General features: G+C 36.1%; 1 protein-coding gene across 2 annotated transcripts in view; it reads left to right on the top strand.

The window, feature by feature from the left end:
* The first annotated feature begins 564 nt into the window (after positions 1-564).
* The window catches only part of LOC121418805, a 56,327-nt gene continuing 29,467 nt past the window's right edge, over positions 565-27,424 (top strand). Inside the window, exons 1-4 of one of the 2 annotated variants that reach the window (XM_041612950.1) lie at positions 565-653; positions 9,409-11,799; positions 16,044-16,240; positions 18,263-18,425. In XM_041612950.1, coding sequence (XP_041468884.1) covers positions 10,050-11,799; positions 16,044-16,240; positions 18,263-18,425 — 2,110 coding nt within the window. In that variant the 5' untranslated portion in view covers positions 565-653; positions 9,409-10,049. The remainder of the gene's footprint in view (positions 654-9,408; positions 11,800-16,043; positions 16,241-18,262; positions 18,426-27,424) is intronic. The other variant, XM_041612951.1, reaches the window with a different exon arrangement.

Genomic DNA, 27,424 nt, shown 5'->3' with positions numbered 1-27,424 from the left:
GTATTTGAGTTTTGTCAGACGTGTATCAATCAGATATGATTATTTACGTCTGGACCGACCTTTAACGTCACCATTCGAAAGACGTGACCAGGGCTCGAACCTCGGACCTCTGCATCAATTTGTAACTTCTCCACATGTCTTGGATTACAGGCGCACGCCACAACGCCCATAATGCTAGTGTAGTCTAGTAATATAGACCAACCGTGAATGTAACATGCTAATTAACTACTCAATACATTTATACCGCAATAATTATGTTAGCAAATAGCAAAACAATTACCTTTCCTCTCAAAACATTTTAGTTTCTCTTTACCAATACAATGACAGCTAGGTCAGTTTATTCTCTGTTGTATTAGTAGAGATCTGAAAACGTATATGTTAAGACTATGTATTTAAAACACACAGTCAATGAGAGACCACACACAATTCACTCCAATTGGTTCACTCGCCCTTTAAACTTTGCCTACCGTTTATTTACCGAACGTTTTGAAATTCGATGTCATGCATACCGGCCGGGTATTCCACCCGGTATTCAATTTGATCCGGCCGCACCGTAGCGCTCGAGGTACCGAACCGGTACCGCTTGCAATTCAAGGAAAGCTGAAAAGAAGAACAATTTCTGGCTCAGAGGCAGGAGGACCATCCGTTTAAAGGTAATTGAAATGGCTATGGCTTAATAAATGATAATCCTCGAAATGGTTTAACTTTAAGATACAATTTGTGTCCGTAATTTTTCGATAAAATTTCATTTGCCTGGCTGTGAATACCAAAATTGTAAATGTAATCGAGATGCGAGAGCCCAGGCCATGGCCTTGCCCTGGCCATGGCCATGGGCTGCATCACCGGGCGATAGTGTCATCATCAAGCTCGGCGTAGTTGCCCCTGCCCGCGCCCTGGCCCTGGCCCTGCGAGGTCGCGACCGTCACTGTGTGTCTGAGCTGCATAGCTGAAGTTTAGACTGATAAAAATGTTCTGCAAGTGCAAGACCAAGAGCCAAGAATCTTCAGGATTGAAAGATGCATGGTAGTCCTGGGGCTGGGGGTTTACCGGCCTTTCCATCATGTCCATCCTGGATTAATTTTTAGGGGCGCTGGCATTGCTTACCTCAATGACATGACCATGTTGTAGCTTACCTCGGGCCACCTGTTCACTGCTACCACCCTGCCTGTGGGGAATCTTCAGGTAGGACTATGGTATGCCAATGTTGTACAGAGCATGAACTTTAAAAAATCATTAAAATATCACTTTTGTGAGCAAAATTACTAATTTCCATACAGTTGCAATTTACTTTACATTAGTAACTTGGGAATTGTATTCTCCAGAGTGCTCAAAAACTTGAATTTTGGGCATATTTTTGTGTACGCCCTCTATTGGTGGAAAGTAATATGGCAAGAAATTTTTCATTTTTTGATCTTTATCTTTAATTAAGAAAAAAATTATTTAAAGTGTCAAATTTAAATAAGAGCCAAGTTATATGAATAATAGGTGTAATGGAAACTGTCAGTGTAAAAAAATCAGGCATTTGCCCCAAACAAAAAGAGAAAATAAGCCAAACATTGCCACCCTAATTTTGCCACACATGGAGATATAACTGAGAACAAGGTTATATCATAACCTTGTTCATTGAATGAGTGCCTCGGGCGAAGTTCATGCAGGCTCACTCTACTGTAGTACTAAGGTCTCCAGACAGCTGGCAGCTGTCGGCCGTCTGTTTCGAGGAGTTTTTAACATTTTTAATTTTTTTATTTCTCCTCGTACACAGACGGCTCGCTATCGTGCAGCCACCATTAGGGGACTTACAATGCAAAATCCCCCCATCAGGGCTCTTCGATTTTTGTCTTTTAATCAAACTTTCTAAAATTAACGCGACCGAAATGCAAATAATTCCCTCTTGGCATAATTGCCAAAAACCAGGGAAAAATAAAGTTAAAAGGAACCAAAATAGTGACTTACCTCAGCTGTCGCGCAACTTCTCTGTTTTATCCGAACTTAATACATAAACATATGGCCATTTGGCATTGAGTCCCCCTGTATGTACAGATCGTGCTAGAACTTCGGTCTCTGTATTTGGTGAGTGGAGCCAACGGAGTTCAGCAGAACAACCAACATAACAGAGACCGAAGCTTTTGGTCTAGCTCCACTGCACATTACTACCACTACCCTACGCTTCACCTACCCGAACTTCGGGACGGTGAACCAGTTTGGATATACAGAGTAACAAAGGTGGGATCAAATGGTGGTTTATTGTAAAAATTTAGAAAAAAATATCTTTATTTCTTACTCTTCACCCTTATTTCACACCGTGTCCATACTCCAGTTATCCTCAAAATTGGTGATTTTGGGCCAATATCTTTTTCCTCACGTATTATTACTCACGGCCGATTTAAAAACATCGCATGCGATCGGTCGCGCCGATCGATGCGATCGCATGCGATGAATAATAAAATATAAAGTAGTCCAAGATGCTGTACAGCCTATTTGACATAATCACAGAGTCCACTAGGCTAGAGTGTGACCCCCTCTGTCACTGGTTCATTGCTACCAATCTGCCTGTGGGGAATCTACAGGTAGGACTATGGTATGCTAATGCTGTATAGAGCACACACTTTAAAAAATCATTGAAATGTCATTTTTGTGGCCAAAATTATTTATTTCTATAGAGTTGCAATTCAGTTTTCATTAGTAACTTAGAATAATTTTTGTATTGACCAGAGCGCTCAAAAATTTGAATTTGGGGCATATTTTCGTGTACGCCCTCTATTGGTGGAAAGTACATGTAATATGGCAAGAAAATTGTCATTTTTCAAGCACTATTTTTAATAAAGGAAAAAATAGTTTAAAGAATCAAATTTACTTAAGAGCCAAGTTATATAATGAATAGCTGTAATGGAAACTGACAGTGTAAAAAAAAATCAAGCATTTGTCCAAAAGAAAAAGAGAAAATAAGCCAAACATTTACTCAACCTTATTTTGCCACACATGGAAATGTAACTGAGAACAAGGTTATATCATAACCTTGTTCATTGAATGAGTGCCCTCTGTCTGTGTTTGTGACAGAGCAAGACAAGCAAGGCCAAGCCCATGTCCAGGGTTTGATATTTTGACTTAAATTGTCAAAAAAATATGATAATGCCAATTGATTTCGTTTTTTCTTAGTTTGTGAATCCTTGCTCATTCGTCCACTACCCCGGTGCCTGTTTCATAGCGAGATAAGCAATGCGTAAAAATGTCCAATGACCATTCTTCTTCCAAGATAGGAAGATTGATGACAAATCTGTGCTTTCCATTTCACAATAGCACCTGCACAATAGCAATTTTGTCATCTAAGTCGGTGACATCGTGTGATATCGAATCCGCTAATATCAGTTTATATCGAACCCTGAACATTTTATCAAGGAATGATGACTTCTCATGAAATAATATATTTCAATAAATCTGAAGATTAAAGAGATTTCTATTTATTACAGTTTTCCGAATTCATAGGAAGCTTATTTTACAATATGAGGTAGATCTAAGGAGAGAAACCGCTCTAAAAATATAATTGGATAAAACCAAAATTTCCATCAATTTCCTTATTAAATCAGATGCCCTTTAAAGCCTATCTTTATTTTATTAAATACAGCCTGTACCTCAAAATGCACCTGTCACTATTTTAATTCATTATGGGATGTATGTATGTGGCAAAATTTCTTAAAAGCTGTGTGCTGGCAAGCAAACTTTTTGACCTTTTTAATACAAAAATCAAATTTTATGATTGATTTTGACATGATTGGAAAACTCTCATATTTCACCCTTTTACCTTTTTGTCCCACCTGAATGACATATCAATTTTCCTGTTGTTAGTTTGTTGGTATGTTTTTGTTCAACTTGCTTTCATTTCCTTATTTCTGCATCAATTATTTTGGCACTTGGTACATAGGATCCTTGGGTAATACCACACATGTGTCCACAAGGGTGATGGGGTCAAAGGTCAAATGATAATGTTGAAGTTTTTGTTCAATCTGTTCTCATTTCTTTATTTCTGCATCAAGTATGTTTACACTAAGAACATATGATCTTGGGGTAATACCACATGTGTGTTTATGAAGGTGGTGGGTCAAAGGTCGTCTAGGGGTCAAAGGTCAATTTTTTTGTTCAAATTGCTCTCATTTCTTTATTTTTGCATCAATTGTGTTTACAGTTGGTGCAAATAACCATTGGGTAATACCACACAGTATGTGTTCATGAGGATTAGGTCAGAAGATCATATAGGGTGCATATACTGCATATTTTATCGATCGCAATATTAGGCAAGACTCATGGTTCTTGAACCCCCTTGTTCCTACTATGCATGTGATAACAAATGTATCACTTTGATATTCTCACATAAATGTGTTCAAAATCATGAAAACGGGACAAAGCAGCATCCTGGGCAGTGTTGTATGAGATGTGAGACAAATTGCTTAAATACAGGAATGCCTACTGAAATCTGGGAGGCTTGGATGTCTGGTCACCCACCCTGGCTACACTGCAGGCCCTGCCTTCAGCTCGACCCGAATTTCTGTACCCTGACTCTGATCCATATTTTCTTGTGTTTACAACTTTACATTGTCAAGGCAGCTTGATCTTGAGAATAAAGGCCCGTAATCTCAAAAGAGGTTTCAATTGTGCCATGGTACAAAACCATGGACTATGCAGATTCCACTTATTTCATGGCGTACACAAAGTCAAATTCAATTAAATGCGCGCTATCGGCAAAGTGCGCTTAAAATGAAGCCTGTTAATGAAATCTGCATACTCCATGGTTTTGTACCATGGTACAATTGAAACCTCTTTTGAGACTAAGGGCCAATATGTCTAGATCACTTGATGCTGATTTAATGTGATCAGCTGCATGCTCTTGCAGTGGATTTGTCCGGCATTTAGGTCCACTTGTGTTTACCTCCACAAAAGGCAGGCCTTGGGGCCAGTCTGAGACTGCCTTTTGGAGGTGTTCTTGCTATTAAACTCAAGTAAAACTCATGCATTTTCTAATCAAAGTTTAGGCCAGAGGCTGGCCTTTCACCCAATGTTTCAACTGGGTTAAAGAAAACAAAATGACATTCCAAAATATATTTGTGTGAAGCAAGTTATCAGGCGAGGTACGTTATTTCGCCAAGTTGACTATTGAAAAGTTGTTTGCCAACATTGCAAGATACATTGTCTGGCCATATTGACTCCTAAAAAAAGTTATGGTGTCAAGTCTGCTTATGAAATGTTGTTGGTAAACATGGTGAGATACATTATCTTGCCATGTTGACATATAAAAAGTAAGTGGTGAGATATACCCACAGCAACCTGCATGTGGATATTGATCTATAGCCAGCCATGCTTTTGCCTGGATTTGTTTTCAAAGGGATGAAGTGCTTGCATGCTGTGGATGTAACATTAAATCCCGCCATCTACTTTTTATATGGCGCGGTAGTGTATCTCACCGTGTTGACATACGACTTTTCATATACCGTACCTTGCCATGTTGACATACAACAATTTATATGTTGACTTGGCAATATAACATTTCTCAACATCTCAACAAGACGATGGCACAGCACTTTTAAGCTTCCATAGCAAACACAGACTTTTGTCTAAAAACAATCTAAAGTAAAATATAGTACAAGTGAAAATAATAATATTCATAATATCGATGATGATGATGATGATGGTGGTGGTGATGACAAAAATGATATTAATAATATTCTCTTTTACTAGCAATTTGTCTAATCAAATTTGAGATACAGTGAGTAGGCCTACAGTGTATATGTACATGAACCTATCTTGAAATCTACATGTACTGTAGGCCTACATAGCATATCTCGAGATATGTTGTCTCAGTAGAAAGACCAGAGGCACTTGTTTAGAGGTTGTCTAATACCCTTTTCATAAACCTATCCTCCAATTAGCCGCCTAAGAGTAATGCGGATAATTCAATAAAAATTGCGTTCATAAACTCCGAAAATAAGCCGCATTATTTTTATGAGGGCCCGTCCTGAAAAAGGCGGATAATCGCCATGACAACTGGACACGCCCCCTCCGATGCGGTTGTGTTGGAAAAGGGTGACCTTGTGACCGCACCATGGCAATTATCCGCATTATTTGGAAATGCGTTCATAAACTCAAAATCTTATCCCGATGCCGCTATTATGCGGATAATAGCAGCATCAGAGTAATGCGGATAACTCTTGTCCTCCTCCAATTTTACGACCAAATTATGCTGCTATTAGCTGCCTAATTCATAGTAATTGGGTTTATGAAAAGGGTATCAGAGTTATACCTCGGTCACATTTGTTCTACGGCGAGTCTAAAACAGCCGTTTTAATCATTGTATTCAAACCAACTATATGTATCTGGTACAAAAAAATGTTAAAACAGCTGTTTTCGACTTGCCGTACAGCCGCCATAGAGCAAATATGACCAGGGTATGAGACCATCCTGTGTACATTTGATATAGGCTTGTCTGGGAGGGGCACTACTTTTTGGGTGTTTTGGATCAGAAACAAATGCCACAGAGTGACAGAGGACGTTATACATTGCTTTTTGCTAGCGATGAATAATTTTTCAGTTTAGCCAAAAGTCACTCGAGGCCATGGCCTCCTGCAGGCTGCCTTCCTAATATGGGTCGCAATATTCTTTCCTTAATAATAGGCCATTAAAAATTTGCCCTATACTGGTATTACTTGGCCATTTTGAATTTTTGTCATACATGTAAAATGTGGTTTTAAAACATTCAGCAATTTTCTATCTTGCCACTCCAAATCATACTTTAAAAGACTGGAAGTTAGATGTGTAAGATGTATGAATTCAGATCTGGCAATGAGTTATGCTGAAATTTTGACTGCACAATCAAGAATCCAACAATTTCCTTCAATGAAAGTGCAAGATCCAAAGACTAATTCATTTCCAAAGAAAGCAATACAAAATAATGTCATAGCAACACATTCTTTGCATCAGTACAACTGTATAACTGGGAATAAAGTCAAGTGTACAAAACTTAAGTTATTATTCTGATTCATGTACAAAAAATTGTAATACACATGTACATGTAGTTTTATATTTAAATGATTGCATTTTTTTGTCTAAGTATGCAGCATTCGTATATATGTTTATTCAACATATGATATGAAAGTTATTGTTGAAATGAGACAATGGCTGTTGACAATAAGTATTTGGAAAATATGTTGTATGTTCTTGTACCCCTCCCCTCCCCTTTGTACCTGGGAGTGTTATTCCTGCTTGCATAGTTGCTTCTCTAGAAATTTACACGTAGGTATGGAATTTAGGGGTCAGAATGATGTTAGAAGGATTGGGTTCGAGATTAAATTTTACATTTTGGCTTTGTGTGGATTTTCTTATTAGGAGCAATAGTTGCAGGAGGAAACGTCATGGAACCAGTTAAAAAAATTAAACAGAGTAGGGAATGACAAAATCAGAAAATTAGTTTTCTACCAATTCTCATGAAATTTAAAGATGGGCAAGACATATTTTTTGCATGGTAATGGCATAGTGCGGGGATATTAATCACCTTCAGTGATAGTTCTATTTTTTTTAATTTTTTTTTAAAGATTTGATCTCATGACCTTAATCATACGCAGTTTCATGGTTACGGAGTGACATTCAGAAACGAGTTTTTAGCATTCAAACAAAAATATCACCCATATTTAAGTTTATTTGCAAAGAAATGGTACCTGACAGCAGTTGCTGAAACCCACTTTTCAAAATAATAACATTTTGATTCACTGAATTAATGAGATAAGAATATTCATAAATATGGTTACGGAGTGACTTAAAATGGACATGCATATTTGAGGAGAAACATATTGCTCAAACTCTGTGACCTTTAAATGGCTATCACAATGTTGAGTTATTGAGTGGATTCTATGTTGTTCTAGATAGCTTTGATATGCTGCATTACATAAAAAATTTGGTGTAAATTTTCATTAATTACAACTTAAAACATAAACCCATACCCGGTTACGGAGTGACATCTGAAATATGAACACAAAGGCAAGGTAAAATAAACTTATATTTGAAAACTTTAAAATGATGACTTTCAGATTATCCAAAAGAAAATTTTACAAAACAAGCAATAGTTTTCTGTTATGAAATTAAGTAAAGAAAAAAATATATATATGTTGTCCCATGTATAGAATTTTTTTTTGTCTGATTATGTTCCCCTTTATGAAATCCCATAGGAGTTTTGATCAGGAAATTTGTTACAGATTTGAAATAGAGCCAATATAAATTTTTACAAAATGTCCACTTTGCTTGTAATTACAAAACATCTTGTTTACCGTTTTATTTGAAATATCAAGCCTTAGATAACGATAGTAGGCCTACAATTAATATACATGTACTGAATAAGAGAGCAATTTCAACGACAATTACGTCATTGTACAAATGTAAAAACTTTCTGCTGGTGATAAAGTTGTACCTGACAATCGGTCAATTTTACCTAATAAACAGCACAAACATGCTATTTACTGTCCGCGGTCTCCGTATTTACCCAGACTGGGTTGTGCTTCAATAGTGAATCCTAAAGCTGAACAAAAGAAGGAATGTGCTTATAACTGAAAGGTGATTTTGAGAGTTACAGTATAAAGCAGTCTTGGTCCATTTGTAAAGCCTTTGTTCATCAAACTAGACAAGCTTGTTAATTATGTTTTACAAGGTTGGGTGAGCAAAAAAGTGTCTCATTCTTATATACTTTTGTGTATCCATTGATGTAGAATAGGGGGGGGGGGGGGGTCACAAAGAGGTAAGTATGACTTGGTTGTGTGCTGTATAAAAGGTACTGTATGATATCACCAAATTGGTCAAAATCATGTGAAGAGGATGTACGCTATTGCATGTTAATCAATAGAATTGCATGTTACATATCACATCACCGATTAGCATGACACATTTAACTCTTTTTTTTTAATCACCCTCCAGGGCCCGTAACACAAAGCTTTACAATTTATCATGACACTTTTTTTTTTTACAATCAATTGCAATGAAAACAGTGCAAAATCAGTCCCTCATACCTCAGTCACATTTTTGCTCTATGGTGGCCGTACAGTGAGTTGATAACAGCCGCTTTGTTAATTTTTTTTTCAAACTCACCAATATGTAACTGGTGCAAAAAAAGTTAAACCGGCTGTTTTTGACTTGTCGTACTGCTGCCGTAGAGCAAATGTGACCGAGGTATAAGCTTTGTGTTATACAGGACCCAGAGAGAGACTGAAGTCTGACTTTTGCAAAAATTAAGATGTATTTTTTACAACCAGAATGATTTTGAAATAAGTACCTAAACAATTACTTTGGTAATGTATAATTTCTGATTATTGGTACTGCTATAAACATGTATAAAACATTTTTTTCATTCTTCTTTCGCCCCCCCCCCCCCTCCCACAGAAGCAGTGTGAATCATTGTTTACGAAGATAATGACATGTGGAGATACATCAATGAACATCAAATGAATGGAATCCCTGGATGGAACTCTTGGACTCACTGCCCAATGTAGAACATCAAGACAAATTCATCTTCACAATGTCTAGTTAGGACCAAGAAAAATATGTGTGAATGAACTGAGAAATATTGCTTGTTATTTACAATGAGACTTTTGGGCCTCTCTCTGGCTTGATGGTCTGTAGCCCTGTTGCTTGCACCCTGGCATTGTTATGTTCATGATAGAAATGGAAATTGCATTGAATAAGATTTATGGATAAAAGGTGATTGGAGTCATGTGAATAGTTTTGTATAATGCAAATTGCCATGGGTGATTAGAATGGTAATCATTGATATGAAATCAATCAGTTGGAATACCACAGCCGCAGTTGTTGGTTTGCTTGGCTGCTCACAAAGACGAGAAATAATAATCATAGAGAGCTGCTTTCATTTCCTCAGCTGAACTTGCTCTATTTACAACAGGAATGTCATTGAGGATTATGTTGAACTATGCAAGGAGAGGAAAGCTTATTCACTGTTTATCAGCCAGCAACGTCTTCCGGCATCAAATCTCCAAATATCTTACTGAGTAATTATCGAAACAGAAATGGAGAAAGATCCTAGATGTGTCATAAATGACAGCACTGGGTCCCGTAAAGCCAGTGAAAGTAGAGGCAATGGTGTCACGGAATATGGTGGAGGAAATACAGGAAAGGATCCTGGAGCTCTAACCTCACCTACCTCGCCCATGTCTGATGGAGTAAGGACAGGAAATGGAAGGATGAACAGAATGCAAGCAGTACGCACTGAGACTATTGAGGAGACAGTGTGCGTCTATGAGATCTCAAATCCAGGAAAAGACAATAATGCATTAGAGACGAGAAGAAAATCTGAAACACTTTGTGCGGAGGTTTTGGCGAATGGTGCATTATCAAGGAGACGATCATCCAGTCCAAATACTGTTAGTGATATGCTGCAAGGCAGGAATAGAAGTGGTATCCCATCACACACATCACATGGTATTAATTGGGATACTGCATTGCATCAAAATGAGAATAGTGGTTCTAAAGGCCATTCTGGCCATGCTCAGCAAGCGGAAGAAGTTAATTTACCTGTAACATTTTGGAAGTCAGATTCACTTATATCAAGTCCAGCAGAGTTAACAACAACAGTATTAACTATGCAAGGTGGTCATGCGAAGAGTGGCAAAGATAATGGGAATAATTCTTTGGTAGCAGGTAAGAGCAGACACTCAACCCCTATGGATGGACACTATCATATCAAATACAACCCTGCTTATAAAGAAGATGCTAGAACAATTATTGATGTTGATCCATCATCTCTAGGTAATTATAAACAGAATGGCCCTACGTGTGATCTTCTGAGAGGAGATCGATTGGAGCCTCCTACATCCTTATTTCTGAAAGAGAAACTCTCTGTAATAGGCGTGCAGGATAACACTCCTAGTGATATAGAATTCTATGATTGTCATTCACAACTTGGTGAACAAAGAGAAACTCCAGATCAAGAACTCTTTACTCCAGAAACTGACAGCAACTTGTTAAAACAAAGTGTGGACAATAATTACAGAAGCGACTTGTTAAATTCTTCTGAAAGATGGCATACTGGAACAGAAACTTCTGTTGTACACAATTCAGAAGAAGGTGATTTGAGTTTCATCAAGAAAAATGGGCACACAAGACAGATGGATGGAGCTGAATTTCCATCTCCACCCAATCCAGTTCGCATCCCAAGGTTTCAGGAAGACCCAGAAAATTGTAAGGATCCAGAGCACATGAAGAATTCAAGAAATGGGAGTCCCGGTGCCATGGAAAGATTCACGCACTTTCTTTCTTTTGGCGAGAAGGATCCGCCACAGGAAATCAAAGAGGCTCCATCTAGCTTCCCTGTGTCTTTCCCTTCTCTTCCAGACCTTTCAGCGTCCAACAAAGCTCTCAAATCCTTCAACTTTTCCCACGAGAACTCCTACCCATCACCTGAGAAGGGACGTCCAGCAATGACACCTAGTGAACGTGGAGAGAAGAGCTGGTGGAAGGATCCAACATATGGTTTCCCCTCTCCTGAGATATCTCTCAAGAGACCTCAGACACTCTTCAGGTTTAGTACCTCCCCTTATGATAAAAATACAGAGACCCGCAAGACTCGTAGGCGATCTACTGAGGTCCTTGTTGAGGGGTTATCCAGTCCATTGTCTGCCAGTGAAAGACTGCTCAGGTCACCAAGAACTCCAAGGAAACCAATGACTCCCAAGGAACCCTCAGCTTACATTGCAGCCAGAGAGAAACAGGCGAAGCTGGATTTTAGGATTAACTTCAAGGACCAGGCAAACTTTACAGGTATGTTTCCTGCATCTCATGAAATTCTTTGTCAAGATTATGTGCCTTCTAGTCAATTCATTGCTTATGTAAGTAATATTTAATCGAAAATCATGATGGGCATCTGTGTTTAACTTAGACCACACTTTTAGGGAGTGCCAGTCAACTCATTCAATAAAATTATTCTTTTTCGGCTGAAAAAAAAGTTGAAAAATTGATTGAGTCATGAAGCACATGAAGGAAGATTGGAAAATTAAGAAAATATTATTAATTTTGATAAATCAATTGATGCATTATTATTGCCATGAATGGGGAAGAAACATGAAGAAGCCAAGCACTCCATAGAAGTGAGGTTTAAAATAGAGTTGAACCTAGGTTTAATCATTAACCATGTTTTACATTGCCATACTATGATTTATACATTTAAATCCATGCATAATCCTTAGAACTTAATTTTCTTTTCTCTCATCTCATTTCTTCCTGTTGATTTACATAGTTATATCAGAAGAATGTATACATTCTGAATAACGAATCTATAGATCTGTATGGTGTTTGTGATTATTTTGCAACAACACATACTGTATTATGTATGCTTCCATGATTCAAACAAAATGCTTTCACATATAATAGCATTAGCATATTATGGAACATTGAAGATACACTGTACATGTACATGTACTGTAAGATCTATACAAATGACTAACAATGCAAAACAGCATAGCCTTCCATTGCGTAATCAAGTTAGTTAGTAGCACAGCTTCACATTGATTGATTGATTTTGCAGTGTACAATGTACTGTGCATACTGCATAGTGCACCAAGCATGGAAAATACTGATTTATCTGCCATGAGCCTATTGGTATTAACATACATGTATATGTTCACTTGTAATCACTTTAAAAATTATTAATTTTATACTTTAAGTATTACACTTATTAACCAGTGTTGCTATATATATAAAGTGATTCGACTGACCTGCACGTACATGTAGATGTGCATGTGTACTATAACCACTTGGCCACCAAGTTACATGTATTTTATCGATTTATTTAAAGGGCAACCTGACAGGAGTTTCTTGTTTGGTGTTACATGTAGTTTGCATTCGTTAAAAAACATGTGGGTACCACATGTGATAATTAATTTCTCTATAGCTAGCGGATAGATGTTTTTATATAGGAACAGATTTAAAGGGGAAGTTCACCCTGATGAAAAGTTTATTGTAAAAATAGCAGAAAAACTCATTTAAATATTTTGTTGAAGGTTTGAGAAAAAATCCAGTAAAAATTAAGAAAGTTATTAGAATTTCAAGTTTTTGATTTATGAAGTCATAACCAAGCAGCTGCCCCATATGTTATGTACATGTAATATAGAATGCATTGATATAAATTTCTTCCTTTTTTTTGGGGGGGGGGGGGGTGCTTCAGAGCACCCCTGCTGCTTCCCAGGGCCATGTTTTTACAATGAACTTTTTGTCAATGTCAAGGTGAACTTCCCCTTTAAAGGCAGAGTCAATCCTATATTAAGTTGAAAATAATGAACAGAGAAATCAAATTGCCATAACACTGAAAATTTCATGAAAATTAGATGTAAAATACATGTAAGAAAAGCATTCAAAAAGTTTCTTACAGTCTTATTTGTAGTTTACACCAATTCTTATATTGGGGGGGGGGGGGTAAATGGAAGTACATGTATACATGTAGGGCCTACAGATGTAGATTGAATCTATAAGATCATCCAATAAATCTCTGACTCACCAAGATGATAATGGCAATATAATGATTTTCCAGGGTTGATGCTCTTTCATAGTGATAGTAGGTACATGTACATGTATATTCTCTGTTAATTTTGTGAAGGCTGAGTGATCTTGCAGAATGATATCCATCATACATGCTATTTTACATTCTCTTTATTTTTCTTCCTCTTCCTCTTCTGTCACCCCCCCCCCCCCCTCTCCTTCCCATGCCGATCCTCCATCTCCTTCGCTTAGTTTTATTGGTACATTATTATATTTTGCTGTAAGTCCGAATTGAATTTTTTTGTAGGCCTGTAGTTTCATGCATACATGTACATGTAGTTGTTTACCAGGATGAAGAGGAAGAATGGCCCTGACTTTTACACATTTTCATGTAGAGTAGAAACCAAAGAACTCTTTATAGCCAACAAGAAAGTAGATCAATTTGTTTGCTGAAAAGGGAGTCTTTTTATTGTGGGGACTAAATCTGATTATAAAAAAATAAATTCATGTTCTTTTCATCATGGAGAAATTGCACCAATTCCATTTTAATGCTAACATTATCTATGCGGGAGAGATTTCTTAATGCCATAATGGCACGAGGTCACATGCTGGGGAATGTTGAAAGGCCCTCTTGAAAGTCTCTCAAAACGAGTGCATTCCAGCATGGTTTGAAGAGGGATTTAAAATTTGGGGGTAAACTGACAATTGTTCAACCATGAATGGATTTGGGGTTTTACCAGAGTAATGTACATTTAGGTTTATGTACCATGAAGGTTGTGATTCAAGCATAATCTTGTACAGGGATGATGATTTGAGATTGGAGGTGAAGAAGCACTATGCTGTAAAAAGCACAATGTAAGATACATTTTAGGCAGGGCTCGACATTAGCAGTTGCCCGGTGGCCCGGGGCAACCAAAAATGAGAGTCGGGCCACCAAAATTTTGTAAAAGCCAACACTTGGTGGCCCGGTTGGGCTCCCAAAGTTTTGATAAATTGTAATGTTTTCTATTGTTTTAGGGCCACCAAAAATATGAAATTGATGATTTTGGTAGATTGTTTGGGCCACCAAGAAAAAAAGTTAGTGTGGAGCCTTGTTTTAGGAATTTACATTGAAAATAATGAGTAACGTGGAAAAGCCATCTTCAGAACATACATTACATGTAACTACATGTAAAAGAAGAAGAAATCATGATGTGAATTGTATTAAAGTATTGGTTTATATTTCTCACACCTGCATTGTGTTCTTAGATTATGAAAATGAAAATATCTGCCAAATGAACAAAGAGGGGATGGGGTAATTTAATTCACTACATTGAGGTAGCACCTTTACTGAGGCTACAATCGGTAAAGGTGACGCCCCATGTCCCAATAAATCAGTTTCAAAACAGCACAATACCTACCTGGTTAATGTAATGTAGTTTGGGACAATGTAGAATTCATCTTGGGTAGTCAATTTTTATTGACTGTCTATTGCGAAGAAGACCATTAAATACAGTATATTTTACATTCAGAACCATAATTTCAAGGATTAATTTTTTAAACAGTATAATGTGTTCATGTGACATCTCTACTCAGTACAGAGTACTACATTACAAAATATTTGATCAAGCCAACACTTGAACATTGGTGTAAAAGTAAACCATTCCATTCCTCATATCGTTAATCCTTTAGATTAGCAAGTCATACTTTAATATCGTACTCCTCAATTAATCTGAGAGTTGATACAGTGTGCAGTGTAATATGATATTGAAGCTGAGAAATTTACTCTATTCCCTAGGCTTCCGTAGTCTTTTCTCATGGTTAACCCATTGCCTACATGTATTTGACCCCTGAGCATATAAGCCTACACTGTACACTGTTTCTGGGATTAGATACAATACATGTAGTCCAGTCCAGTAGTCCATTGGTTAATCCAGTATATTTCAAGTGTTAATTGTATTATTTTTAAGTTATCAAATTTGATAATCTGAAGAAAAAAAAATGTGTAATTTACTTCCTTGACGAAATTTGGCCTCTCCTTTCTTTCCCCATCTTCTCTTTTCCCTTTTCCTTTCATCAGCTTTTGATCTTGAAGTCTGTGGATTTTATATTTTCATCTTATTTGATGATTTAATTTTTTACATACAAACTATACATTTCCTCCAGTTTCATTTTGGGGGTAATTTCTGTGTATTGTTTGATGATCTGAAGTACAGCAACTACACATGTATGATGTATTTATCGTCAATCAGCAATGTTGTATGTTTGGTTTTAGATTTCAGGTCGGTGAAATTAGATTATAATTCAGGGCCACCAGCTCTTTTGATATCAAATTATTAGAAGGTTATAAGCCCAGATTTGTTACATTGACATTTAGTCTCCTCGCAGATAGCACACTGCATACATGTACCACCGCTCACATTATTTCATCGTAGCATAAGAGAGATCAGATACCATTTTCAAGGGAACAGTACAGGCTACCAATCCGAAGATGAGGATGTTATGATCTTTAATTGTGGAATGGTTGATAATTCTCATGTATTGCCTTCCAGGTCGACGCCTTCTAGACTGGCTCTGTTCCTCTACCTCCCTGTCGTGCTCATCACCTTCATATCAGGAGGATGGGAGTGTGACAAGTCCATCTTCTATCTCTGAAAACCAGTCTACTGCTCATCTCCTATGTACCAATCTCCTTGATATTGGTATCCTACAACCCCTTGAGAGTACATCAGGGACTGACATGTTTAAGGTAGGTTACTAAAGTCATACAAGACAGCTTGAAACTTTGTAGCTTCATTTTATTTTTGGTTTTTAAAAGTCAGAATAAAGTTTTCTTGCAGTGGAAGAATGTAAATTGTATGCCTCAGTCATCATGCGGGTCGCCATGGATTCTGAAGAAAGCAATTTTTGTGGTACCGGTAATGTTTTTTCCATTTCAGTGTTCTGAACCCCTCATAGAACAAGTGACTGCTACATGTACAGCAAATATGTACATACCTGCTCATAATTGTAATTGATTGTAAAACTTATACTTACATACTTTTTAAACCTTTCTCACACTTGATACAGTATATACAAATAAAAACTTTAAAATTGAAGTATGGAAGTAGGATTACATGTAGATAGTGTGTTTGTGTCACATTTTACCTCATTTGTCCCCAAAATAAAATTTGTTATGTCTATGAGGCCGTGGTCATTACGCTTTCTAAAACTAGTTTACTGGAAACCGATTCAGGAAACCAGTTTGGAAGATCGCTTTGCTAGCGTTCCCACTTGATAACACGAAAGTGGTTTTCAAAATCACTTCACGTAAAGCGCTCTTGTTGCTATGGAAACGCTCTCGGTGGGGTGACACGTTTCGCGCGAAATTCAAAACCGCAGCATAGGCATTCTACACCAGTCGTGTGGAGTAGCGCGCTCAAAATGTGCGAAGATTGCTTCCCGAAGAACGGTTGTGTCCTCATTTACGCTAAAACCAGTTTAACGAGGCAAAGCGATATTGAAAACTACATCGCGAGGTGGTTTTCCAAACTGGTTTGGAAGATCGCTTCCAAGACCGCTTTGACCGTTCTCACTTCGCGTTAAACTAGTTTCCACTAAACTAGTTTCCAGTAAACTAGTTTTAGGAACGTAGTGAGAACAGCCTCTATGAAAAGGGGATTTTATATCTCATCCCATCTCTGCCTAATACTGCAAATAAAGGAGAGAAGTTTCCATTACATTGGCCATGTTGTGTAAACTGGAGCTCCCCATAGGCTCCCACAGACAGAGATGGCCATTAATAAATTACTCCTCAATATTCAGAAACTCCTGTCCTTAACAAACCCACCAGCCATTAGGAAGGTCTTTATACACAGTTTTGGGGGGTTTTATCCACTTAACGTATGCTAATATAGGAGTACTTGTTGCCGTTTCTTGTTTTGACTTATTAAAGTGTGGGGTGAAATATACACTAAACGATGCTTTATATTTGTATTTTATTACCGCTGTCAAGTTCAGGAATTGTTCTCATATTTCTACGTTGCTGGGGCAAGCCGCAGGATCCCTACACACACCATGACAGTTGGGGGCATTTTTCATGTTGCAAAATTATTAGATTATTTCCCTGTACAATGAAATTATCACATCGATCCATTCTTGTTTGATTGTTAACATGGCAACTGTTGTAAAAATGGTTGCTGAATAGTCAAATTACATGCCCATGTTCATAAATCATCCATACAGATTTGAGCTCATAGTACTGTACAAGTATCTGCTCATGTAGTAGCACAATCATTTTGAAAAGAGAAAGTTAGAACCAAGCCTTGCTTGATAAACTTTTGTCATTAGTGGACATCATGCTCTGACTGGGAGATAAATACCAACAATAATTATTTTTACATCTTGGAAATCTTGGTAAGATATATATTTAAAACTGAAATTAATTCATTTACTAAGGTTAGTGGTTGGATCTTGAAGTGATGTTTATTTAAAATTACAATTGGAATGAAAAGAAAGGATATTTTAGGCAAGTTTACAGTACCTTGAAAATTTTGATCTTTTCAAAAAGTAACAGATTTTGCTAGATATTGAATTTTATAAAATGAATGTATACAAAACTGTATTATCACTCTTTCTCTCTCCCTCCATCTCCTCTCTACTTTTTCTCTCTCCTCCCCCCTCTTTCCTGTCTTCTCTTCTCTTTCATCTCTTCTTTCATCCAACATCCTTTTTTTTCTCTCTATTTCTCATACCCTCCCCCCTCCTTTTCATCTCCTCATTCTATCTCCAGTTGGACTCAATGTACTGTTGGAGACATGAGAACCAACTCTCCTCGTCATCATCCCTTTCCAGTGGTTCTGTAGTTGCATCCCCTGGCAAACTCACTCCTGTATGGCCCCCTCCAAAGTCACCAGAGGATGAAGACAAAAATGGTGGAAAATACACAGAAGCTGGTAAGTCAAGACATGAAATTGAGTGTGGTGGACATGTTATTCTTTCATTTCCCTGCCAGAAGAAATGAATGAAAACCAGATTTTAGAGCAATATGTCCCCATTTCTTCCTTTATAGACATGCTTTCTTCCCATCACGTATATTCAAACCGCTTGGTGTTCTTTTTTCTGTCTGATACGTTGTACATAACCCGGGGACTAGTTCCAGGATATTTAGGGTGCAATACAGCAATGTTTGCTTTAATTTGTCCCACAAATGCCACAATTGATGAATGCAATGGGTTCTTATGAATAGTAATTATGAAGCATCCATGCGTTTTGTTTGTAGCATTATATGAACTGGAGATAGTGATCTGCATTGAAAATGTTGAAAATTGGTAATAACTAAACTCCAAACTTAACACAATCTTCTAAAGCAATAACGACATACACTGTACATGTGGGTGATATAGGTCATAGATTTGAAAATTGTGTATAGAGAGTGAAAGGAAAGGTTGAAGAATCATCATGCATGGTTTTGGCTTTGCACAATCTGCTCCAATATATTGTGGGAAAACAGAATGAATCCAGGTCTGATGCCAATCGATGAAACCTTACAAATTTAGATGAAGCCATAGACTGAATAGCCTGAACAATTTGCCTTGTATTGAGCCATGAAGTTCATTTTGTTGTTTATTATTGAACCTTTATTCTCGGAACACAAAGTGGTTCTGTTCCGACATTGGTCTTAAAAAGATTTTTATATGTACATGTAGGATTGAACAATTAATACACTCCTGAATAACTCTCATGTAAATTTTCAATATGATTTAATGTAGCATGCATGTTGCATTCAAACTGAAAAATAAGAGTAGTATAAGCAGTCATGGTGATTGAACAAATTGATATTTTTTGTCATTTCTTTCAAAATTGATATCAGGTTGGATAATCCTGTATATATGAAAAGCAATTTGGTAGGAAAAGTTTAAAATACATTGTTTTAACGCACAAGTTACTGCTTTCACCTTTTGATTGGATTTGAAAGTCTTTGGTAGGGGACATGTAGATGGTTTAAAGGTCAAGTCCACCCTGACATACAAAAATAGATTTTTAAAGTAATATGTAAACATGCTTATTGTTGGGTGGACTTTGCCTTTATAAAAATGTATCAGCTTATTGATCATACAGGTAGGAGTAACTGGAGGTTGATATTTAAGATACTTTATCAATATTGGGATATTCGAGTGGAGGCTATGCCACTGTGCCTGTGACATGTAGTAGACAGATAGACAGCTACGTGTAAGCCTATACCAGCACTGCAACTGTGCTGCACAAACTACAAAGATGGGTACTTGAGTTATTATTTTAATCTTAAACAAGTAGCAATTCATTTTTCAAACAATGGAGCTATGGCCACCCTCACCCACCAATATGTTTGCTATGTATTCACAGAGAGAAGTAAGGTGTCCTTAATGGCTTTCCAACTATAAAAAAGAGAGACAATATTTAGTTGTTGTATGCATGGCCTTAGTTCCTCCTTTGTTCCTCCCACCTCCTAAAATTTCTGTTGATTATTCATCCGTTGTGTGTCTATGGGAACGCAAACCTCACTTTGAACCTCGCAAATAATATATGTGGGTGAGTCATGCTCTATATTCCTTTCCTTTCATCTTCTTTTGATAAGACAACCAGACCAACAAATTGATGCATAACATTAGCAAAGAAGGCCTTTTTTACCTTGTTTTATGATTGTTAGCGCTGATAATTTAGTGAGAATAATACATACTACAATTTAAATGAAAGTATAGAAAATCCATACAGATAAATTTAGAAAATATTGTGTTCTTCTGCCCCCCCCCCTCCTTTTGCCTCTTTGTCTTCAATTTCTTCCATCTTCCATGGTGCTCATTCCACTTCAATGAAAGACTCTAGTCATGATACAACTTCAGCAACTTACACTTTTGATTTCCAAAACATCAACACTGCAGCTCGTTTACACAAAGAGACTGAAATGTAAATATTCATGAAACAAATGAAAGATGTTGAATTTGATGGCTTGCTTTTGATGAAATAGTTATAGTCACCGACAATTGCCAAAGTCCAACATGTTCTGCGTTTTCACTCCATTTTAGTGCTGCCAGCTTGTATGTGGTATTTGGATATTTTATCAGATTGAATTAATTTTTCACTGAACTCTCACAGAATCTACAATTCAAATATTTTCTAATATAGAGATTTTTTCTCCAAAGAGTACACACTGAATTATAAATGTACCCGTAGATTTCTTCTTTTTTTTCTTCATTATTTCTTGTGGGTGCACGAATATACCAAAATTTGCTGGTCATGACTTAAAGTCTCAATATTTGTGCAATCACAGCTATAAAAATCGCACTGATGCAAATCATGTAATTGATACTCTGTACCTTCAGAGTGCTACTCCTTTATCACATTAAATGCCATTTTAATTGACACATGTATTAGTCTATTGGTACACATTTATATTTTATCAAGTAAATAAAAAAAATTGTAAGGGCAACAAATGTGCTTATTATATTGTACACAGATATGAGATTTGTTAATGTAGGGCAAATAATATTACTAGTACAGGTTAATACTTGACACTGAAATTCATCTTCCTTACTGACTCTTGAGAGTGTAAAATGTAGTCTGATGAATGGATAAATCTAGACCTCCAATCTGCAGCACTCTCCCCCAGGCCCCAGGGGCCTGAAAGGATAGGAGTAAAGGAGTTTTTAGTACCTATCCCATCTCCCACAATTTGTTATAACAGGAACCTTTCAACCTACAGGCTCCAAAGTGAACAATAAGACCTTATAACTTTGAGCCATCATGCAAATAAAACCAACAGAAAGGGACATAGGTATACATGTAGGCCTTAAAAGATCCTGTTCCATTACAAGTGGAATTACCACTAATACATGTAGGAAATAATTAAACGCAAGCTTGACCAGTGTACATATGAAGTCTTCCTGATACTACTAGACTGATACTTGTACAACAATTTCATCAATGTCAGGGATGGACAAACTTGCCATTTGAATTATTTTAGCCATCTGATATTCAACAACAATATTGCTCTTATTGTATTCCAGTCATGCACTTTATAAGATTTTTATCCATCAAATAGAATGTTAGTTTATTTATGTGGGGAACTATAGATGTTTGTAAATCCAAATATTATTCAAAGGCTGATTAATCATTAATTTCTTCCTTTTTCATTGATTTTTTTTTTACCATTTATACAAACTAGTACGTAGTCCTTGGATGTAAATGATTGATACATGTGTACAATGTAGGTAGCTGGCAAATAATATCCAACCCTACCCTTCTATGGGATCTGTCATGATCACCTACTCATCACAATCTCAGAGTTATTAAATAAAGAAAGGATCTTGAAGCCTGAAGCAAACATTCCTACTCCCCCATCATAACACTGTCAAATTGACATAGCTACACCTCAAACAAGCTGTAACCTTTAGAGATCTTACCCTACCAGGCATTCCTACACGAGTCTAGGATTGCCAGTCAATATTGGTAATGTTTTCATTGTTAAAGGATATAGAATGGCACATTTCAGTAAAGTAAATGAGAAATGATGTATTAATATTGTTTTAAAGGACATTTAATAGTTCCATGTACATTATAGTTTTTCTAATATCCATAATCTTTTCAAAATTTTTCTTACATGTATGTGGATATGCAATTTTTTTTTTCACAAGAGTGTAATAAAATTGAGAGGGTAATATAATTGTGTACATGTATTTCCCACAGTAATATTCAATAATACAAAAAAAAATTTAATGATTCTGAGAAGTGAATAATTAGGATGCATTTTGATGCATCAGTTTGATCTTGGGGAAGTGTAAATATATTTTTAGACAACAATTATTCATGGATTTTTATTTGAATTACCTCACTATATTTATCTTAAAAGGGAAAAATGAGTGACTGTTATATCAGTACATTGTAATAGTTTTGCTGGTATGGTTGAACTGAAGTATTATGTTATTCATGCAGTTTTATCATTTCACAGGCCATCCATCAGATTCAGAAGAAGGGCATAATTGCCTTAGTGGTCAAATTCATATATATTTATCAATCTAACCAATACATTTGAATTAGCTAGAAAGCTCTCTAGATCCCAAGCACTTACGAAGAGATCAATATGAAAATTCAATATCAGGGCTCCATCATGGCTAATTGAACCCTGAATTCCCCTGATATCAACGGTGGGTGAGAAAAATTCTCGGTTCATTTGAAACCGATAATTACTTGTTCTGTGTGATTGGGCTATTCTTTCTCTGATGAGCTTTAATTCTGCTGCTTGATACCAATAGTGCATTTCATTTTCAAATCACTAATATACAGCTAAGGCAGCTTTTCCCTGGGAGATGGAGATTTTTTGTGCGTGTTTTTATGTGGGCTATTCCACGGTTACTCACGTTACATTTGGAGACACCTTGACTCATACTTTGAGCTGTAACTCCATTATTATTGATAGGAACTAAACATCTCCTTATCACAACAAAGTACACAGTCTGACTATCCTTCGTATAAAAACAAAACTTGGGAAATTCTATTATGCTCCTGGCAAATCTTTGGAATGTGTCGGTTACTCACGTTACATGATTTGATCATGCATAAAATGAAAAGTCGACATAAGTGAAAAGTCTCCTCATACAAGGCTTTTATGAAAGTTGATTATAATATCCATTTCAAAGAAGTATATTAGGGAGACAAACTTTGTATATAATTAAAAAAATAAAGAACACATGGTTTTTACTTGGGGTGCAGATAATATGGTTACTCACGTTACATTTTGTCCATGTATGGTTAACAACACACATGTCATTAAAAATTCAATAATGTGTATAAAATTCATTGCTAGGAACATCTAAAAGATATTTTATACCAAAAATTGGAACAATTGGAGCTTTATTAGGGAGTAGGAGGGAAAAGTACGATTTCGCTTACTAATTATGCATAAATTAGCATAATCGCTTAATACCAATTTGCATGAAATAAATTACTGTATAGTATTGTAGATTATGTCCAAGACAACCTGCACGCAAATTTTTGGCGTGATCGTGCGGCCAATGGCCGAGATCTCAAGGGGGGCCTGGGAGCCCCCCCGGGCCATATCAACTCCCAAAATACCCCGGCCTAGATAGGGTTACAGGTAAGGGCATTCAATGTGTTGTTCGAACACTCTTTAAAGTTTGGTTAATCAAAACCAAGTCTTACTAATGCACTCTCGCATTGTGAATACTTATTATTCAATTTTTTGTGTGATTGTATGACCACTGATATTTTGATGAACAAAGAGTCGCATCAAAGAGATGTACCCTCATTTTGCTTTTAATTAATCAAAAATAACTTCACAACTCACCATGAGAATTAAAACTTGACATCCCACAGAAAATGTTACCGAACTGAATAATTTTTACTGGTTACTCACATTACATGATGGTTACTCACGTTACAAAGTTACTCACGTTACAGTTTTTCTTCATCATTTTTATAAAAAAATTGTCCTTTTAATGATTTTGACAGTCATCACTGTGTCAAAGATTGTTTGAAGGAAAAGAATTTAAAATCCCACCAATTTACTGTGAAGAATTTTTCTCTCAGAAAACAAAGTCATTTTTTTCGGTTACTCACGTTACATCACCTGAGCAGGTTGCAATATCATTTTTGAATGAGTACTATAAATTTACCTGAAAAGCGGTTGTGTATTTTAAGTAATTTGACTCTTCTAAACTTCAGAAATATGTAAAGTGGTATGTTGTTGCAACAACAAAATGGTAATAAGACATATTTCATTTTTCACTATTTTTCTTGTATTTTGGTACACAATGGAAGACACAACTTTTGACCATTTTTTTCCAAAGTATACATATGAAAATAAACTTTTTATTTCTTGTTTCTGAAACTATCATGTATGAAGGACTTAAAGTATTTAAAAATTCAAGAAAATATTGAATTTGAATTTTTAAGCTCATGTCCACCAACCTGTGGAATTGCCCATGTGACAATCTCTTCTTCTTTTGCTATGTACAAGGTTAATTGATAGACAACTTTACCTAACAATACATTTGAATTTTTTAAATGGTCACATTACTTGTACAGTACTTCTCAGATTTTTATAAATATGAAAACTTGATTGCAACCTTTGATGTGGGGGGGGGGGGGGCACTCAATTTTAACACTGTACTGTTTAAGACAATTTGCCTTTGGCACATTTGTTCAATTGCTTTAAAAAATGTCATCTTTTATTCGAGGAAGCATGAAATGTAGACAGGTTTTATTGACAATAGGGAAACAGAGACAAGGTTAGATCAATGAATTTGTACACATCAACGTGGCAGTCACAATAGGTGTATTGATCTATTGTACTTGAACGTTCGTTCCCACATTCACCTTGTATTGGTTTAGTCTTGTCAAGACAAACTGGTACATCAAAATCAATATTACAGAAGTCACATTTGTGTAAATATTGCTCGAAATGAGACCGGTTTTATTGACTGGGAAAAATAAAGAGATTCCATATACATGTAATCAATGATTATGCTCATGAATATGATATTACATGTATCATTAGGTCTGGAATTGCATGTAGAATACCTTTTTTTTATTTGAAAACTCACCACCAATCTAAATTTAGAATAGTATGATTTTCACCTGTACGTGTGTTCTTAATGAATTCAAATGTGTCAACAGAAAAAAAAATCCATACCAAAATTGATATTCAATCAAAATATACACTCGAGACATAATAGATTAAAAAACAACCTAACAATCATGTGTATGAAAGAAAATATACCAGATGAAGTAAACCAGGTACTAGTTATGATTTCTTTTTTCTTCTCATTTTTTTTTGTCTTGTATAATGGCCAATTTCATGGTACATTTCTTATTTTCTTTTTTTTCAGAGTCAGGTTATAATTGGTGAAGAAGCAGACTAAGTTTGATTTTACCTGAAAAAATGAAAATCTGAATTTATACACTCTATTTCTTTTCTCCTCTCCAAAGATACAATGTATTATGGTGTCCTGTTAACATTGAGTATCAATTATGAATATTGGTGATAACTAGTTACTTGGGATTTATATTTGTATGATGTTTTAATATTCTGTTCATAGTGTTTAATAATCTTGAAGAAAAACCTCAGAAGATTAATAAAAGAGGGAGGGAAAGCAAGAAAGAAACAATTAAAAGGAAGAAGAAAAGAGGGGGAAAGTAATAGTAGAAAGGAAAATTACCATGGGAGTTTGGAGCCAGAGAACAGATACTGTGGAATGGATTATAAGTGCAATTAGTACAAATTTAAAAGAAGAAAAATAGATAATACAAACAGTTTGACTTTAATATACACATTCAAAATCATAATGATGATGAATATTCAACAATTATCTTTGTTTGGGCATTAGGAATAACATTAAACAAAGAGAACAAATTAACAACAGGTTTTTAGAGCACATAATCATCCGTACATATTAGCCAGTTGTAATGGGGGGGGGGGTGTTTGTTTTTACAAATCCATTTAAATGCTGAGGCTAATGAAGTTGACTGCCATATATTGATATGTGACCAAGTTACTATTGATCGCAGCAAGGCTGTGTACTTTCCCCAACAGCTCCGGCAAAGGACAACATCACAGCCTGAATTAGCTACTCTAATTTCCTGCATATACGATTACAAGACTGTTGTAGCGATCAAATGAGGATTCATGATATGAATACACGCTCCAGCAGATGGTTGGAGGCAGGGATTTTTAGAGCTCTGCGGTTATATTATGTGCGTCTGACATTTCACTATGATGGGATTATGTGATATTAGATTGTTGCGATAATTGGGAATGTACATAATGAGGGAGTTTATTTTGGCTATTAAGATATAATGTAATTAAAACATGGTGTGTGTTTTGAGTGAGAATGACATGTAGAGATGAGTAAAATTTAAAAAATAGCTTACAAGAGTATGGTATGGTTGTAGACTTCAATTAAATGTGACACAGGATTATATTTCCTTTAGAGAGGGAAAGATAAAGTATGAGGAGAGGGGGAAAAAGGCACAAGACACAGGGAATGAATCATGTTAGGTTAGCAGTGGCATATCATTAGGTATATTTAGGGTAAAAAACATCACCAAGAGCAAATGCCCTACTGTACATCTGTGACACAACAATTGCTCCAGGCGTTATTTTGTCTAAGATATAGGATTAGAGTCGGGGGTTGCAATAGGGTTTCATATTAGGTTAAGGGTTAGGTTTAGGATAGTGTATTGTGTTAAATTATTCTCCATTTCTTAATTTTTATTGATTTTCTTCTTTTCTTACTTTTTACACCCCCTTGTCCAGCCCATTTACACCTGTATCTCAGAAATATAGGTTGAGATCAAATCAGGACTTTAATGAAAATGTGAAAACTTCAAAAGCCCTAGAACTTAACTTTAGTACAGGCTTACACATGTGATCTTGATGAAATTTGTGGCATTCTGCCTATTTTTTAAATTTATTTATTCAAATCACTGTAAAAGGGCAATCTTAGACTCTAATTAGTCTAAATTAGAAAAAATTAGAGAATTGTAGCAGAATCATAGAGAGCATGTGAGAGGGGGAAGGAGAGAACATCATGATGTCCCTGTTTGTTTATTGTCCCTGTAAACAAAAATAAATTAATTCGAGTTTATTTCGAGGATTCAAAGCATGTGTCATTCAATATTTTGGGTTAAAATTGTGACAATTCATTTAGTGTACATATTAAAAACAACAATATGATTAGTCATGTTACCAAGTTTCAAGATCTAATAAAAGGAGAATGAATTTATAACTGTAAATGAAGTGGAATCTTATGATTATTTCATTGCAAGTAATTGTTTTTGTTATTTTTTCAGGATGTAAGCCGCACAATCTTTTCCATTCACTGCTTTAGAATATTTTTTCCACAAGTACATGTAGGCCTACAGTATGAGGCATTTTTCATTAGCATTGTGATACAAT

Source organism: Lytechinus variegatus, chromosome 7, assembly GCF_018143015.1.
Source record: "Lytechinus variegatus isolate NC3 chromosome 7, Lvar_3.0, whole genome shotgun sequence".
Lineage (NCBI taxonomy): Eukaryota > Metazoa > Echinodermata > Echinoidea > Temnopleuroida > Toxopneustidae > Lytechinus > Lytechinus variegatus.
The sequence above is the reverse complement of the archived record's forward strand: the minus strand, read 5'-3'. Positions and strand labels throughout refer to the sequence as shown.